Genomic DNA, 16,218 nt, shown 5'->3' on the forward strand with positions numbered 1-16,218 from the left:
GACTGCAGCCATGCGCCCAGCCCGCGAGCGGGGGCGCAGCAGGCTCCCTGGGTGCGGGATTTCCTCTGAGGCCGTTGGCCGGGCTTGCGCCCGCTCGCACGGGGACAGCCCCGGCCCTGTCCCCACCCCCTCGGGAGCAGGAGGTCGGGGCAGGTCGGAGGCTAGGGCTGGAAGCTGCGCCCAGCGTCTCTCGCTTCCCCGCCCCGCGCGGCAGCCGGGAGCTGTAACTCCGCCGGGCAGCGACGTGAGCCCGCCCGCCGCCGCCGCCGCCGCCCGGGCAGGCGGCCCCGCGACCTGGGCGGCGCCAACAGTCCCCAGCCCGCGCGCGGGGCGGAGCGGCCGGTTGCCCTGCGGGGGCGGCGCCCTGCGCCCCCCAGCCTCACGGGTAAGGGGCCGGGCGGCGGGCAGAGCGGGCTGGGAGCGCAGCAGCGCGGGGCTGCTAATCCGGCGGCGGGACCGGGGCTTGGGACTGTGTGACCGGGGACCTGGGGACAGATAAGGGGGTGCTGATAGGTGGAGGGGGTCGCTGGTTAATGGGGGCCGGGGGCAGGTGGAGGGGGGCGGGGGAGAAGGGGTGCTGGGGGTGGGGGACAGGTGGAGGGGGGCGGGGGAGAGGGGTTGTTGGGGGTGGGGGACAGGTGGAGGGGGTGCTGGTTGCTGGGGGTGGGGGGCAGGTGGAGGGGGGCGGGGGAGAGGGGGTGCTGGTTGCTGGGGGTGGGGGGCAGGTGGAGGGGGGCGGGGGAGAGGGGGTGCTGGTTGCTGGGGGTGGGGGACAGGTGGAGGGGGGCGGGGGAGAGGGGGTGCTGGTTGCTGGGGGTGGGGGACAGGTGGAGGGGGGCGGGGGAGAGGGGGTGCTGGTTGCTGGGGGTGGGGGGCAGGTGGAGGGGGGCGGGGGAGAAGGGGTGCTGGGGGTGGGGGACAGGTGGAGGGGGCCGGGGGCAGGTGGAGGGGGGCGGGGGAGAAGGGGTGCTGGGGGTGGGGGACAGGTGGAGGGGGGCGGGGGAGAGGGGTTGCTGGGGGTGGGGGACAGGTGGAGGGGGTGCTGGTTGCTGGGGGTGGGGGGCAGGTGGAGGGGGGCGGGGGAGAGGGGGTGCTGGTTGCTGGGGGTGGGGGACAGGTGGAGGGGGGCGGGGGAGAGGGGGTGCTGGTTGCTGGGGGTGGGGGACAGGTGGAGGGGGGCGGGGGAGAGGGGGTGCTGGTTGCTGGGGGTGGGGGACAGGTGGAGGGGGGCGGGGGAGAGGGGGTGCTGGTTGCTGGGGTGGGGGACAGGTGGAGGGAGGCGGGGGAGAGGGGGTGCTGGTTGCTGGGGTGGGGGACAGGTGGAGGGGGGCGGGGGAGAGGGGGTGCTGGTTGCTGGGGGCGGGGGACAGGTGGAGGGGGGCGGGGGAGAGGGGGTGCTGGTTGCTGGGGGCGGGGGGCGGGGGAGAGGGGGTGCTAGGGGCGGGGGGCAGGTGGAGGGGGCGGGGGAGAGGGGGTGCTGGTTGCTGGGGGCGGGGGACAGGTGGAGGGGGCGGGGGAGAGGGGGGTGCTGGTTGCTGGGGGCGGGGGACAGGTGGAGGGGGCGGGGGAGAGGGGGTGCTGGTTGTGGGGGGCGGGGGAGAGGGGGTGCTAGGGGCGGGGGACAGGTGGAGGGGGGCGGGGGAGAGGGGGTGCTGGTTGCTGGGGGCGGGGGACAGGTGGAGGGGGGCGGGGGAGAGGGGGTGCTGGTTGCTGGGGGCGGGGGGCGGGGGAGAGGGGGTGCTAGGGGCGGGGGGAGGTGGAGGGGGCGGGGGAGAGGGGGTGCTGGTTGCTGGAGGGGGGGTGCTGATTATTACTGCGCTGTGGGGGTGGAGATGCGGGTTGTGAGTGGGCACCATGTGGCTGCACAGAGGCGTGGCATAGAGCCTGTGACCTGAGGACACCAGCCCTGCAGCTGCAGGTCCCCAGGCTGCTGCTGGTGCGCTCAGAGGGAGCCGGGAGGAGGCGAGCTGCTACTAGGGTTAGGTTTAGAAATGATCTAGCCGCATCCCCTATTGCGAAGAGCGAAAACAGTGACTGTTGGGAGGAGCAACGCTGAATCGCTCCTTCCGCCTCATCCCGAGTAGTGCGGGATATGGCTGGGACTGGGAACATCAAGGGCAGCTCTGGCTTCCAAGCCTCTTTCTGTCCCTGTCAGCCTAACCTGATGCTTGTCCCAAGCCCTCGATTTCCTGCTGCCAATACTGATCAAAGCCTGTTCTGGCCGGGGCCGGGGCTCTTTCTGCACTGGTGGGGCTGGATAAGGGAGGGCTAATGATAAACAGTCACAGCCACACGGTCATTCAGAAGTTGCGCGGAGTGACTCCCCTGGTATACTTGTCAATAGATTGCATCAGCTAATAAGTAGTCAGGCGTGGGTGCTGGGAGAATCGGCCATAAGAAACAAGCAATACTTGTGCGAGACCAAACCTGTTCTTATTGTAAAAGAACAAAAACAAAAAACACCAACCAGACTCCCAGAGGATATACCTGAGGTAGCTCTGACTGCAAACAGTATTCGTGTTAGCTGAATCAGGAGTGTTACAGGAACACAAAGGGTAAAATTTGCTTTTGTTTTCTCCATAATTATTTCTTACTTTAGCTTGTAAGTATTTTTATAATTTTCTTGCAGGAGACCATGCTTTTGGCTGTTTAGAGTTTGAATATCTTTTGGCAGTAAGATACACAGGAATTTATTTAATGTTTTTATGTGGCTTTCCCCCTAACTTACTGTGTTTTATAAAAAGTTAGTGGCTTTCTCTGGGGGCATAATCCGCCTACTCAATATTTCATATCTCTAGAATCAGTTAATGTTAACTCAGCGCTTGGGGGAAAAAAATACAAGTGGCAAGTAGGAAACTTTACCAGTCAAGTGTGTTTGTGGGCTTGAGCTGTCCATTTCTTAAGAATTTAAACCCTCTGCCCCTGCCCGCCTTTTTTTTATTTTATTTTATTTTTTTTCCCCCTTGATGGTTGCAAAGAATGTGAATGGGTATAGGGCTGTCTGCGGACATTTCCAGTCCTACTGTTGGCTGTTGCTTTCCTAAGGGCAGCAAAGACAAACTGGCCTAATTTCATCAGCTTTAAGTGCTGCTTCTCAGAATCTTTTTACAGTAGTGAAACCATCAGAATCACATCATTCTCACTGTGTTGCTGCTTGGGAAAATTATGAAATGTAGCAGAGTCAAGCTCTGAGGGTGTATCCTCACTACGAAAAAGGATGTGTTTAATACATGCTAGTAGCTAACACATGTTCGTGTAGACAAGGCAGTTGTAGTTTTAAAATGTATTAGCTGGTTGAGATAACCACGTTTTTGCTAGCGTAGACAAAGCCTGAATTTATTCACAGGAAAATGAGGGTGAGGTACAAGCAGTTGGAACTACGCTTTCTAAATCCCTGTTTTGACAGGCAAAAAGGTGCATTTTCAATCAAGTTTGCTTAACACAATTGAAAAGCCTTCTTTGTTACTCGTTAAGATGCACCACTAACATGCTTGACACCCTCTTAGCTGCCCTGTTGTTGCCAAAAGGTGTGTGTGTGTGCGGGGATCTAGGCTAGAGTATAGAAGCTAACACTGCTTCGACACGTTAGCTTGCATCTTAACCAGAGTTAAGAGGGCTTTCAATTCAGTTAAACTAATAGGATTGAAAAAACATGCCCTCCTTTTTCTCTGAGAGACAGGGTGGAAGAGGTAATATCTTTTATTGGACCAACTTCTGATCAGGTCTGGGAAAGGTACTCAAGAGTGTCACAGCTAAACACAAAGTTTGTGTAGCATAAATAGTTAATACATATTCTAAGGGACAATTCAAGGTGAAGTGTCCCATTAACATCCTGGCAGTCCTAGGACAAAGAAGAGGGGCTGGTGGGTTACAGAATGTTGTAATGAGGTGCAAATCTAGTATCTTTATTAAAACTGATTTTTAGTGTATAGCAGAGCCATGAATTTAATTTCCCAGGCTCGTTTTTGAAGATGTTGTGCAGGTTTCCTTTGAGGACGTGGACTGACAGACCAGATATGGAGTGGTTGTTTTGTGAAAAGTGTTTCTCCATGGGTAATATGGTGTTTTTGTCTTTTATCATTTTTTCTGGGTGAAGCCAGACAATCACTATCTTGTTGAATGAAGTCACACATGAATGAAGTTGTTGGGGCATTTAGCACACTGGATGAAGTATATCACATATTGTGATAGGCATGTGTAGGACCCGTGGATCTTGAAAGATGTACTGTGTGGAGTAATGACCATTATAGCAGTGGAGATATGGCTGCAGCTTTTGCAGGGTCTGGTCCCTGAAAAACTTCGAGTTGGTGAGTCTGTGTCTGTAGAGAGCTTGCTCTTGATGATGAAACTGGGGAGTTGTTTGAAGGCAAAAAGGAGAAGGTTCAGGAAAGATTTCTTTCAGGATATAGTTCCCGTCGAGTATGGGTTGTAATTGTTTAATGATACCTCATATGGATCCCAGTGTGGTAGGTGACAACTAGGGGAAAAAAGCATCCAATCCCACACCCCTCATATTGAAGAAGGTTCTTTAATTGGGATATTGGATGGCCTGTTTTACGATGTGATCTACTTCTCTAGTGGAGTGTCCTTATTTGGTGAAGGCAGTTTTAAGTGTGTTTAGATTTGTGTTCCAGCAGTTCTCCTCAAAACATATTGTGTGGTATCCGAGTGCCTGTCTGTAGATAAGATTTCTTGGTGGGTTTGGGTGGTTACTGGATCTGTGAAGATAAGTGTGGTTATCTGTGAGTTTCTTGTTTATAGTTGTTCCATTGCTGAGGCTGATTGTGGTGTCCAGGAAGTTGATGCTGGTTCAGGAGTGTTCTACAGAGAGTTTAATAGATGGGTGGTGGATGTTGAAGTTGTAGTAGAAATCTATGAGTGAGTTTAGGTCGTCTGTCCAGAGGATGAAAATATCATTGATGTGTCTCAGCTATATCACTGGTTTTCTGGTGTACTTGTCCAGAAATTCTTCCTCAAGGTGGCCCCGTCAGATGAGACCCAGTGGGAGGTAAAGGATGAGAAACCTGTTTACTTCCAAGAGCTGGGATTTCAAGCTTCATTCATCTGTTAGCTAAAGATGGATACAAAAAATAGGGTCCTCTTCCTGAGAGAATCCCAGAACCACCAAGGCAACTATGGGGTAGGGTTTCTCCAGGGCATTGCTTCTGCCCCTTGTAGGTGGGGTTCCCTCATCTTCCATATCAGCCTCTGCCTAGCATGTGTTTCTGGTAAATTTGATATGCTGGTTAAATCAGCTGTGAGTAATGTTTCAGCAATTACTTTGATCAATATGTTCTAACTAAAATGTTTAACAGATGAAAAAAAATAAGCCTCTTCCAAAATTATGCTTAAAGAGCTGCTGACTCTTCCTAATTTTAGGTGCTCAGATTCCATGGTGATGAGTGCAGCATAAATGGCAAGGCTCATGGGAAAACTTGGAAAAAAATCCCAAATACTACATTTACGAACAGATATGCAGACAATTGTCTGTGCAGATCTGTCTTCTTTAGATAACTGAAAGTGTAAGAAAAAATATTCACTTTCTTTTTCGCCAGTTCCGCCCCCCATGAAATTCAGTAAAATGGATATTTTCACATTGAAAGCACGCAAATATGAATTTTAGCATCTGTCCACTTCAAAGCTGCCTTCGCTTCAAAATGGATCTTGTTCTATGTGATAATATATTTATTTAATGTGGTGGTCAATTTTTAGTGAAAGAATTCACACAAAAAAGTAAGGGCCCAATTCTGCTACTCTTATTCATGAATAGTACCTTCCTTTGACAATTCGTCCTGTTGACTTAATTTGACTACTCATAGAAGTAAAGTATTCAGAATGAGACACATGGTGGAATTGGGTCCTGAGTAAATTTTCACATACATAATGACATTTAAGAATTCCGTACTTGAGTATTTTTCCATTTTATTATAAATGTTTCATACGCATCTATACTAGGTTCATTATTTGCATGAACAAACATTGGACTATATACACTGCTGTATGAGCGGGTGTGACTACTGAAGTAGCACCTGCTTTATACCAGGGCTGAACCTGGCCTACTCGGCTTTATAAAGATGAACAGTGATCCTTCAGAAGATACTTAAGCATATATCAAAGGATATTTCTGCAACATAATTTTCTTATGTTAGCTTTTTTTTAAGGCCCTGATCCTGCAAATACTTATGCACATTTAATTATATGTATTTGAATAGTTCCTTTGAAGCCGGTGGGTAAAGTTATGCATTTATATAAGCATCACGGTCTTAGATTGTAATCTCAAGTCTTGAAACTGTTTGAATTTATTTGTAAAAGACAGCACATATCTGTGGCACTGTACAAATATTAATAGATACTGGAGCATAGAGTTGGACTTCGGTAACAGTTGATCTGGTTTAATTTTATCTTCCTCAGTGTTTCTAAGACTTTCAATATTCTTATTTTGTATTCTATTGTATGTAAAGTAAAGATTATATTATCCTGTTTAACTATAAAATAAACCAGCGTTTGAACTTACACAAAGCTCTTCTTTCCCAGACCTGAAGAAGACCTCTGTAAGCCCAAAAGCTTGTCTCTTTCACCAACAGAAATTGATACAATAAAAGATACTACCTCACCTACTTTGTGTCTCTAATAATTTATTTAAAATTTTTTTATTGGAACATGATCTCTCTATCATCTAATGCCTTCTTGTAAGGTCGGTCAGTTTCACTTAAAGGGTTACATAGTGCTGTGGAATAGATATGTGGGTGGCAGAATTTGATATTTATATTTAGATGGATAATACTGATGTTTACTTTTAAGCATTTGTTTTTATTGATTTTACATTTTCACAGTTGTGGGAAATTGGTGAGGAATCAGACAATAATTATTTCCTGAGAGTAGACATTGAGATTCAAAAAGTTAAAGCTTTGTGACCATTAAAAGACAAATTGTGGACATCGTGTCAATGTACAAAGTAAATATTCTTAAATAAAACTCTTAAGTTCTCAAGCAGCATTTTTCTTATTTTGCCTAGCTGTAAATTTTGATTATCATTGATGGAAATAATTTTGTCAGTTTGTGTGTACATGACGAAATTGACATTTACTGACAAACCTCTAATCCTTCCAAGTCATATATATTTATATATAATATAACATTTTTTTAAAAGATTGTATCATGCCACAGACTTATTTTTTTAAACAGACTCTCATTGGTTGTACTAAGGTGTTCTGAGTTCAATAGGTATGATACAATAGTGCCCTAAGGCTTAATCTACAATAGATTTTTTTTTCTAAAAAATTTCCACTGTTTTAACATTGATGCTGTCCACATGTGGTAGCAAACAAGGCTGCATTAAGGCACTCTAGCCCCTTGGGCACATTCCATATGGGTATAGAAGTAGATTGCAGAATTAAGATGAGGGTGTGCTATTCAGACCACTTGGAGCTATTGTTTTAGCTGTTTTCAGACATTAATTACACCAGGTCACGTTTTCAAGCTTTTTTTTTTTTTTTCCTATCAGGAGGGCTAGAAACATTTTTCTAATGTGAAAATGGAGACTGATCTCTTCATGTGACTCTAGGAGACAGGACCCTGTAATGCCTATTCCTTAATCCAGCCCTGGTACTAGCTGGGAGTGCTACTGTAGGTTGGTGGACAGTATATTAACAGCTGCATAGTATATCTGTTCTGAACTGCAGTTTATATTGTGTACAAATACTGTGAGTGCAGGTGGGGAAAGGATAGCTATAACTGCTAAATCTTAAAGACGCACAAAATCTTATTTATAGATATCCTGGGCAAAAAAGCAAGAGTTGAAATACACAACAAACAGTTGTTTCTAGAATAATAGAAGTTAGAGGGAGAGAGACTGGCTGGCTGTTCCAATAAGTCTTTTTCTATCTCTTAGCCCAGGCAGGTTCTAAATTAAATGTTTTCCAAAGGTTTCCATGAAGCAGCAATCATAAGGTCTCAAAGTTAAACACTTGCCTAAGGAAAAACTAGCTTACCTTAAACAAGCTTTGCACTATCAAATTCCCTTAGCAGAGTTAGCTTTACATTAAATTTTGAGAAAAGAAGAAAAATATTATGTTGTCATGTCCATTACCAGTACATCCCACATCCTTTAAATATAAAGGAGTCTGAGTACGGAACCTGAATTTTTAAACAACTATTTTTATTTATAAAAAATGAAACATTAAGGCCATGTCTACACTTGCACTTTTGTTGGCAAAACTTACGTTGCTCAGGTGTGTGAAAAACCCACACCCCTGATCTATATAAGTTACACTGATAGAAGTACTGGTGCAGACAATGCTATATTGGCAAGAGACGCTCTTCAACCGACATAGCTACCACCGCTCATTGGGGGTGGCTTAATTATGTTGATGGGAGAGCTCTCTCCCGTCAGCATAGAGCAGCTACATGGAAGATTTTGCAGCTGCATCTGTACAGCTGTGCCACTGTAAGGTCTCTAGTGTAGACATAGCCTAATTGTAGGGAAACTCTTATTATGATTGAGTCGTTTCTCTTTGTATAATGAAAATATAGTCTAAACCCATCCGATGTTCATGTCACATTTCTGAAAATGTCATTAATCTATCCTTAGTAATACAGGTTTTTTTTGTTCTGAGTATGTGTAAACTGTTTGAATTAGAAAGATGCTCATTTAACCTTTCATTGTTAGTACTCCATTGTGCTTGGTAGTAAATGAGAAGGTTAGAAACTGCACAACAGTCAAGTGTTACCAGTACATAAAGATTTGTCTGTATTTAAAGACTGCAAAACAAAATGAAAGCATGATTAATTTAGTAATTGTTATCACCTTTTCTCAATTGCTTCCAGGTAGTTTAAAATAAATGAAGATTTTCCCATCATGTCTTTCCATACAGGATCAGTAACTAGCTACTGTAGAACACAGGCCTTCAAACAGTTAAGTGCTCAAGAGGTAAAGCAAGATGTTGTTGGTTCCTTTTTTATTAACTGGAAATCATCTTATCGCTTTTCATTGAATAGATGCTATATCCTTAAACTGCTTTTGGTTTCATGATGAACTTGGACTTTAAGCCCAACACAGATGGAAAACCAAATTATTATTTATTTTATGAAAATTGGTTTTACTAAAATTTTACTAAAATTGGTTGTAACTAGTTTGTTTTGATTACAACTGTGCATTGTGTACCTCTGTTAGGTTTGGACATTGACTTCAGATAACTCATTTATGACTTTACAGTAAAATTGTATCTAACTAAAATATTTGTTTGATAATTAAACATATCTAAGAGAGTTTCCCTTTTCAAGCTTTTTCCAAAACCTGAAATATTATCTCATTTAAGTGGGAGTTGTTTTGAAAGTAATTAAAATCTCTTATCTATATTCTGAGACTAGTAACTGCTTCTGATAAGATCTAACAGGCATCATCTTAGAGTAAAATTATACTCAGTGTAAATGACAGGTTTCAGAGTAGCAGCCGTGTTAGTCTGTATTCACAAAAATAAAAGGAGTACTAGTGGCACCTTAGAGACTAACCAATTTATTTGAGCATAAGCTTTCATGAGCTACAGCTCACTTCATCGGATGCATTCAGTGGAAAATACAGTGAGGAGATTTATATACACACAGAACATGAAAAAATGGGTGTTATCATACACACTTATCATACACACTGTAAGGAGAATGATCACTTAAGATGAGCTATTACCAGCAGGAGAGCCGGGTGTGGGGGGGGAAGAAAACCTTTTGTAGTGATAATCAAGGTGGGCCATTTCCAGCAGTTAACAGGAACATCTGAGGAACGGGGTAGGGGTGGGGGTGTGTGTGTGGGAGAAATAAACATGGGGAAATAGTTAACTTAGGCTTGAAGAGAGACTGGGAGTGGATGTGTCATTACACAAAGTAAAACTATTTCAAATAAATTGGTTAGTCTCTAAGGTGTCACAAGTACTCCTTTTCTATTTCCCCATGTTTATCTCCTCCCCCCCCCCCCCCCCCCCGTTCCTCAGACGTTCCTGTTAACTGCTGGAAATGGCCGACCTTGATTATCACTACAAAAGGTTTTCTTCCCCCTCCGCCTTCCCCCCCCCAGTAATAACTCATCTTAAGTGATCACTCTCCTTACAGTGTGTATGATACCCATTTTTTCATGTTCTGTGTGTATATAAATCTCCTCACTGTATTTTCCACTGAATGCATCCGATGAAGTGAGCTGTGGCTCACGAAAGCTTATGCTCAAATAAATTGGTTAGTCTCTAAGGTGCCACTAGTACTCCTTTTCATTCAGTGTAAATGTTATAGTTGTAGAATACTTGCAGTAAGGTGTGGTGTTGACTTGTGTGATGATTAGGGCATTACTATCCTAAAAGGCAACGCTTCTTTATTGCGTAACTGATTAATAATGAGTATTCAAAAATAACTTTTAATCAAACTAACTGATTGCTAAATATTTATGTTCCTATAAGAAATGTTGGGCTTGATAATGCTGGTTTATAGTATGTATGTATGTATTAAATATGACATGTTTGGAAATGTCAGTTTTTAAAAATTCTTCTTGTGAAAAAGGGTCTAAAGCAAATCAGATGTTTAACAGAATATTTTCCTAACCTTTTAGGTTATTGAATTCTGAATATGTCAAGCATAACATAATATGTCATTGTCCCCAGTAACTATTCTCCAGATAAAATGGAAATACTTCAGTTTTGATTTGGATACCTGTTCCTTCCCAGATTCCAAAGGAGCTTTGCTTTGATCTTTAAACTAACCAGACTGTTGTCTGCTGTCAGGCTCTGGTGCAGCTTATTTAGTTTAAAAACAGTATGTATCTTAGCAGCTTCTCCCTTCCAACTATTAGTTTACAAGAATTACAGTTCCTCTTTCTTTTCTTAATATTTTCAGTGTTATGCCAGATGTTTTTAAACATCTTAATTCAACACAAACTGAGGACCTATTCGTGTAAACGGCACATGCTTAACTTTACCATGAGTAGTTACATTGAAATAAATAATATTCACTGTAGTAGAATTAGAATGTGCATAAGTGTCAGCAGGATTGAGGCCTAAGAACCTAAGAAAACAGGATTTCTTTCTCTTCCCCTTAGATATTTTGCTCCCCCCCCACCAACACATTTTAATAACTTTGTTTTCTCAAAAATAACTAAAAATAAAATAGTTGTATTGGCCATTACATTTGTGAAGCATGTCAGTTTTTGTTGCCAGTCCTGAACTGTTATGTTGTTGTGACCTAAACAATGGAAATGCAACAATATTACAGTGGGTGAGAGATTAGAGCATTTTTGTAACACAGGTTTGACTAAACTCTGTCTTTCTCTGCAGTGCTTAATAAAACATTGTGCATTGTTCTCCTGAGAGACCTCCATAATCCGATTGTCTTTATTTATTTGTTTTGGTTTTTTGTCTTAGTTGACCAAGCAAAGCAATAAGGTAACTGTCTCCGAGTCAGTGTATTCATCGAATGCTACAGTGTTTGCCCCAGCAAGGATTAGCTGTCTTACTCAGACACCTCAAATTTCAGATCTCTCAGGTATGATTTTTATAATCGATTTTTCTAACTTATATTCTTAACTGTTGATTGCATGGCATGATAGTCAGCCTATTAACAGAAATGGTAGATATTTGTATAGTCCTTTAATTACCGAGAGCTAACTGACTGAAAATGAAAATTTATTTGTTGGCTGTTGAGATGAGTCAGTACAAAAGTGCCTCCTTCACTCTGCCTCACTTCCTTGCCTTGAGAAGAATCTGCCATCCATTCTGGTCAGAACAGCAATCTGAGTGCTCAAAAGGTAAAATGAATGCTTCTTCCCATGAATAATCTGAATGGTATTTGAAAATAAAGACTTTGCCCTTACTCATGCAAGTAGTAATAATTTTGTTGACTTCAACAGGCTACTAGCGTGAATACAATTTGCAAGATGAAGCCATTAGTAGGAATACACTAGTTGTAATTTCAAAACTTGAGCTTAAAATAACACTTCTGATGTTGGCAACATAGGAGCCCAGAGTAAAGATGAAAGTTTATAATGGTGGATTAGCCCGTCTATGACCAAAAAGAAGGATTTTAGCCAGTGCTGACCCAGAATAAAACCCAAACATTGTAAACACTCAATTTTGAGGCAACAATCACATTACTTCTACTTGGACAGTCCCTTCCATTGTTCACTTAAGCTTTGCTTTAAATGATGTGGATAGAAAGCTGGAGAAATCAGTAGAGAACATTGAAAGTCTCACAAGAATCTCTTTGTCATTATTGCTGTAGTGCCTAGGAGCCCTACTTATGGGGAGGACTCCATTGTACCAGACGCTATACAAACACAGAATGAAAAGACGCTGCCTGCCCAAAGAGTTTACAATCTAAGTATAAGACAAGAAACATCAGATGGATACAGGCAGATGGGAGTAGAAGGAAACCATGAGACAATGTTGGTCAGTGTGATAGGCAGTAGTACCAATGGCCTAACTGATTTTTTGTAGGCATCCTGGCTAAGAGTTTTAAGACGGTAGGTCTGCACATGTTTATGGGGAGCGCCTCCCAAGCATGAGTGGCAGCAAAGAAACAAAAGAGGGAGAAAGCACAAAAGTTCTTGTTTTAAACTTTAACAAGTGGATTATAGAAGCTGACATCATGGGCCGATTGGATGCAGGAATCAATATGGTTGGAAAATAACTGGTTGGAAAACAGTTCCCAGAGAATAGTTATCAGTGGTTCACAGTCATGCTGGAAGGGCATCACAAGTGGGGTCCCACAGGGATCGGTTCTGGTCTGGTTCTGTTCAATATCTTCATCAAAGATTTAGATAATGGCATAGAGAGTATACTTATAAAGTTTGTGGATGATACCAAGCTGGGAGGGGTTGCAAACGCTTTGGAGGATTGGATTAAAATTCAAAATGATCTGGAGAAATGGTCTGAAGTAAATAGGATGAAATTCAATAGGGACAAATGCAAAGTACTCCACTTAGGAAGGAACAATCATTTGCACACATACAAAATGGGAAATGACTGCCTTGGAAGGAGTACTGCGTGAAGGAATCTGGGGCTCATAGTGGACCACAAGCTAAATATGAGTCAACAGTGTAACATTGTTGCAAAAAAAGCGAACATCATTCTGGGATGTATTAGCAGGAGTATTATAAGCAAGACATGAGAAGTAATTCTTCTGTTCTACTCCGTGCTGATTAGGGCTCAACTGGAGTATTGTGTCCAGTTCTGGGTGCCACATTTCAGAAAAGATATGGACAAATTGGAGAGAGTCCAGAGAAGAGCAACAAAAATGATTAAAGGTCTAGAAAACATGACGTATGTATGAGGGAAGATTGAAAAAATTGCATTTGATTAGTCTGGAAAAGAGAAGACTGAGAGGGAACATAACGGTTTTCAAGTACATAAAAGGTCATTACAAGGAGGAGGAAGAAAAATTGTTCTTAACCACTGAGGATAGGATAAGAAGCAATGGGCTTAAATTGCAGCAAGGGCCATTTAGGTTGGACATTAGGAAAAACTTCTTAACTGTCAGGGTGGTTAAGCACTGGAATAAATTGCCTAGGGAGGTTGTGGAATCTCCATAATTGGAGATTTTTAAGAGCAGGTTGGACAAACACCTGTCGGGGTGGTCTGGATAATGCTTTGTCCTGCCGTGAGTTCAGGGGACTGGACTAGATGACCTCTTGAGGTCCCTTCCAGTTCTATGATTCTATGTCAATAGTAAATGAGAGATGATAGGTAGGAGGAAGTGTAGACCATGAAGGGCCTTGAAAGTGAAGACCTGCTGCCCCCCTTCCCCCACAGGGCACACAGAGATGTGCCAGCAGCAGGGCTAAGGCGGCTCCCTGCCCACTCTGCCTCCTTCCCACCGTGCCGCTTTGCTCCCAGAAGCAGCTGGCATGTTCCAGCATCCCTGGGGGTAAGTGTGTGTGTGTGGGGGGGGTGTCTCTGCATGCTGCCCCCGCCCCAAACGCCGACTCCACAGCTCCCATTGGCTGGGAACTGCAGCCAATGGGAGCTGCGGGGGAGGTGCCTGCAGGCAGCAGTGCATGGAGACCCCTTGCCCCTCCCCCCCCCCAACCTAGGAGCCTCTGCCAGAGGGATGTGTGCACCAGTCGCTTTTGGGAGCCGCACCGTCCAAGGTAAGCATTGCCCCCTACTCCCCTCCTGTACCCCTGCCCCAGCCCAGAGCCCTCACTCCTCCTCCTGTACCCCAACCCCCTGCCCCAGCCCAGAGCCCAGACCCAAACTTCCTGCCAGAGCCCTCACCCCTCTTTCCGCATTCCTGCTCCAGCCGAGTGCCCACACCCAGCACCCAAACTTCCTCCCAGTGCCTGCCCCCCCCCCACCTCCTGCACCCCAACCCCCTGCCCCAATCAAGGTTCCTCACTTTATTTTCATTTACTTCACATTACTTATAATATAAGAGGAGGATGAAGAAAGAAAGAATGAAAAATGGAGTGGGGTGGGAGAGGAGATAAGACAGCATGTTATTTTTCTTGGCTGGGTCCTGAAAATGAAGCTGCACACAGAGCCCCACTAATTCTAAATCCGATACTACTTCTGACAGGCCAAGGAGAATGAGGATGGAGTGCTAGTTCTGAGATTTGGCTAAGAAGAGGCCACTAGAGACTTTGAGAGAGGTTTCAGTGGAGTGCAAGGAGCAAAAACCAGACTTGAAAAGGTCTTGGGATGGAATTGCGGGAGAGGAGCTCCAGACAGCAATTGTACAGACAGCAGGTTCAATGAGTTTAGAGATGAACCGGGGAAGGGAGATGGGGCAGTAGTTGGAGAGAAAAATCGGTTGAAGGGTGGGAGAGACTAAAGCATGTTTGTATTGTGAGCGGAAAGAACCAGTGAGAGTGAGAGGTTAAGGAGAAGAGTAAGGAAGGAGATGAGTGAGGGCAAGGGCTACCAGAAGATGGGATAGGGTGAGGTCACTCATGGAAGTGGAGAGAGTGGGGGAGGTGAGCAGGCAAAAACCTACATCTGTTACAGAGGAGAAGATGGAGAGAGCTGTAGGAGGGAAAGGGTAAGGCCATGCCATATGTAGTTAATTTTCTCATGCAAGAAATTGGTGAGATTCTATATGGGGCAAGAAGTAGAGGGAGGAGGAGAAGGTTTGAGGAGTGAGTCAAAGATGGCAAAAAAGCACTAGGATTGTGAGTGTGGGATTCAATTAAATTGGATAAGTAGAACTGTTTACTTAGGATGATGGCAGAACTGAAGGAGGAGAGAACGAATTTATAGTGGAGGAAGTCAGTCTGGTCATTGGGATTTTCACCTGAGATGCTCCACAGTACAAAAGCCAGATTAGAGGAAGAGGCTGTTGGGGGATGAGCCAGGGCTGGCGGTTGGCAGGCAGAACTTGTGATTGGAAAGACTGGCAAAAGAGTCAGAGGTAGAGGAGAGGCTGTATTTTGAATATTTTGTCTTATATGGAGGATGATGTGCATATGGGGAGAGAGACATGCAAGTGCAACCTATTAAAGTTATCAAACTATGCCCCCCCCGGAAAACAAATACAAGTATAGTAGAACCTCAGCGTTATGAACATCTCAGGAATGGAGGCTGTTTGTAACTCAGAAATGTTTGCAACTCTGAACAAAATGCTATTGTGGTTCTTTCAAAAGTTTACAAGTGAATGTTGAATTAATACAGCGTTGAAACTTTACTAGGCAGAAGAAAAATGCTGCTTTCCCTTTATGTAACACAGTACTGTACTGTATTTGCTTTTGTGTGTATGTTTCTGCTGCTGCCAGATTGTGTACTTCCGGTTCCAAATGAGGTGGGTGGTTAACTGGTCAGTTCATAACTCTGGTGTTTGTAACTCTGCGGTTCTACTGTATTGCCCTTTTTTGAAAGTCTTTTAGCTTTCAGTCCCTGTCTCTTTGAGTCTATGCTGCTTAAGGAACAAATCACTAGCAACGTGATTTCCGCAAGCAGTGGGATCAGTTCATTAATGTTTAGCAGTTTTTCAGATGCACCTTAGATTTCTCTTCTGAGAAGTGCTTTTACAATATTGAGGCTGCTAGGCTGAGCAAAGTGGCTAGGAGTTCTCTTAGGGTCCCTAAATTAGTAAACTCTCTTATCTAACAAACAATTCCAGCACATACTGGCTCCCAGTTGAGTGGGCCTTAGTGAGATTTGTTGCCAGTTGTTTTTAGTTGAGATTCATTTCCTGACAATGTCCAAGGAGACAACTCTTGGACAAAGGTCTCCCAGACTTGCCACTCTGTTC

The 16,218-nt window shown here is 44.4% G+C and overlaps 1 protein-coding gene across 4 annotated transcripts in view; it reads left to right on the top strand.

Annotated features, from left to right (window-relative positions):
- The first annotated feature begins 328 nt into the window (after window positions 1–328).
- RUBCNL (rubicon like autophagy enhancer) overlaps window positions 329–16,218 on the top strand; it is a 51,791-nt gene continuing 35,901 nt past the window's right edge. The window contains exons 1-4 of one of the 4 annotated variants that reach the window (XM_073344475.1): window positions 1,843–2,555; window positions 7,505–7,630; window positions 8,827–8,929; window positions 11,397–11,517. In XM_073344475.1, coding sequence (XP_073200576.1) covers window positions 8,858–8,929; window positions 11,397–11,517 — 193 coding nt within the window. In that variant the 5' untranslated portion in view covers window positions 1,843–2,555; window positions 7,505–7,630; window positions 8,827–8,857. Of the gene's footprint in view, window positions 386–1,842; window positions 2,556–7,504; window positions 7,631–8,826; window positions 8,930–11,396; window positions 11,518–16,218 lie in introns of those variants that run through there. The other 3 variants (XM_073344485.1, XM_073344470.1, XM_073344460.1) reach the window with 3 other exon arrangements.

The sequence above is a fragment of the Lepidochelys kempii genome, chromosome 1 (assembly GCF_965140265.1).
Source record: "Lepidochelys kempii isolate rLepKem1 chromosome 1, rLepKem1.hap2, whole genome shotgun sequence".
In the NCBI taxonomy this organism is placed as follows: domain Eukaryota; kingdom Metazoa; phylum Chordata; order Testudines; family Cheloniidae; genus Lepidochelys; species Lepidochelys kempii.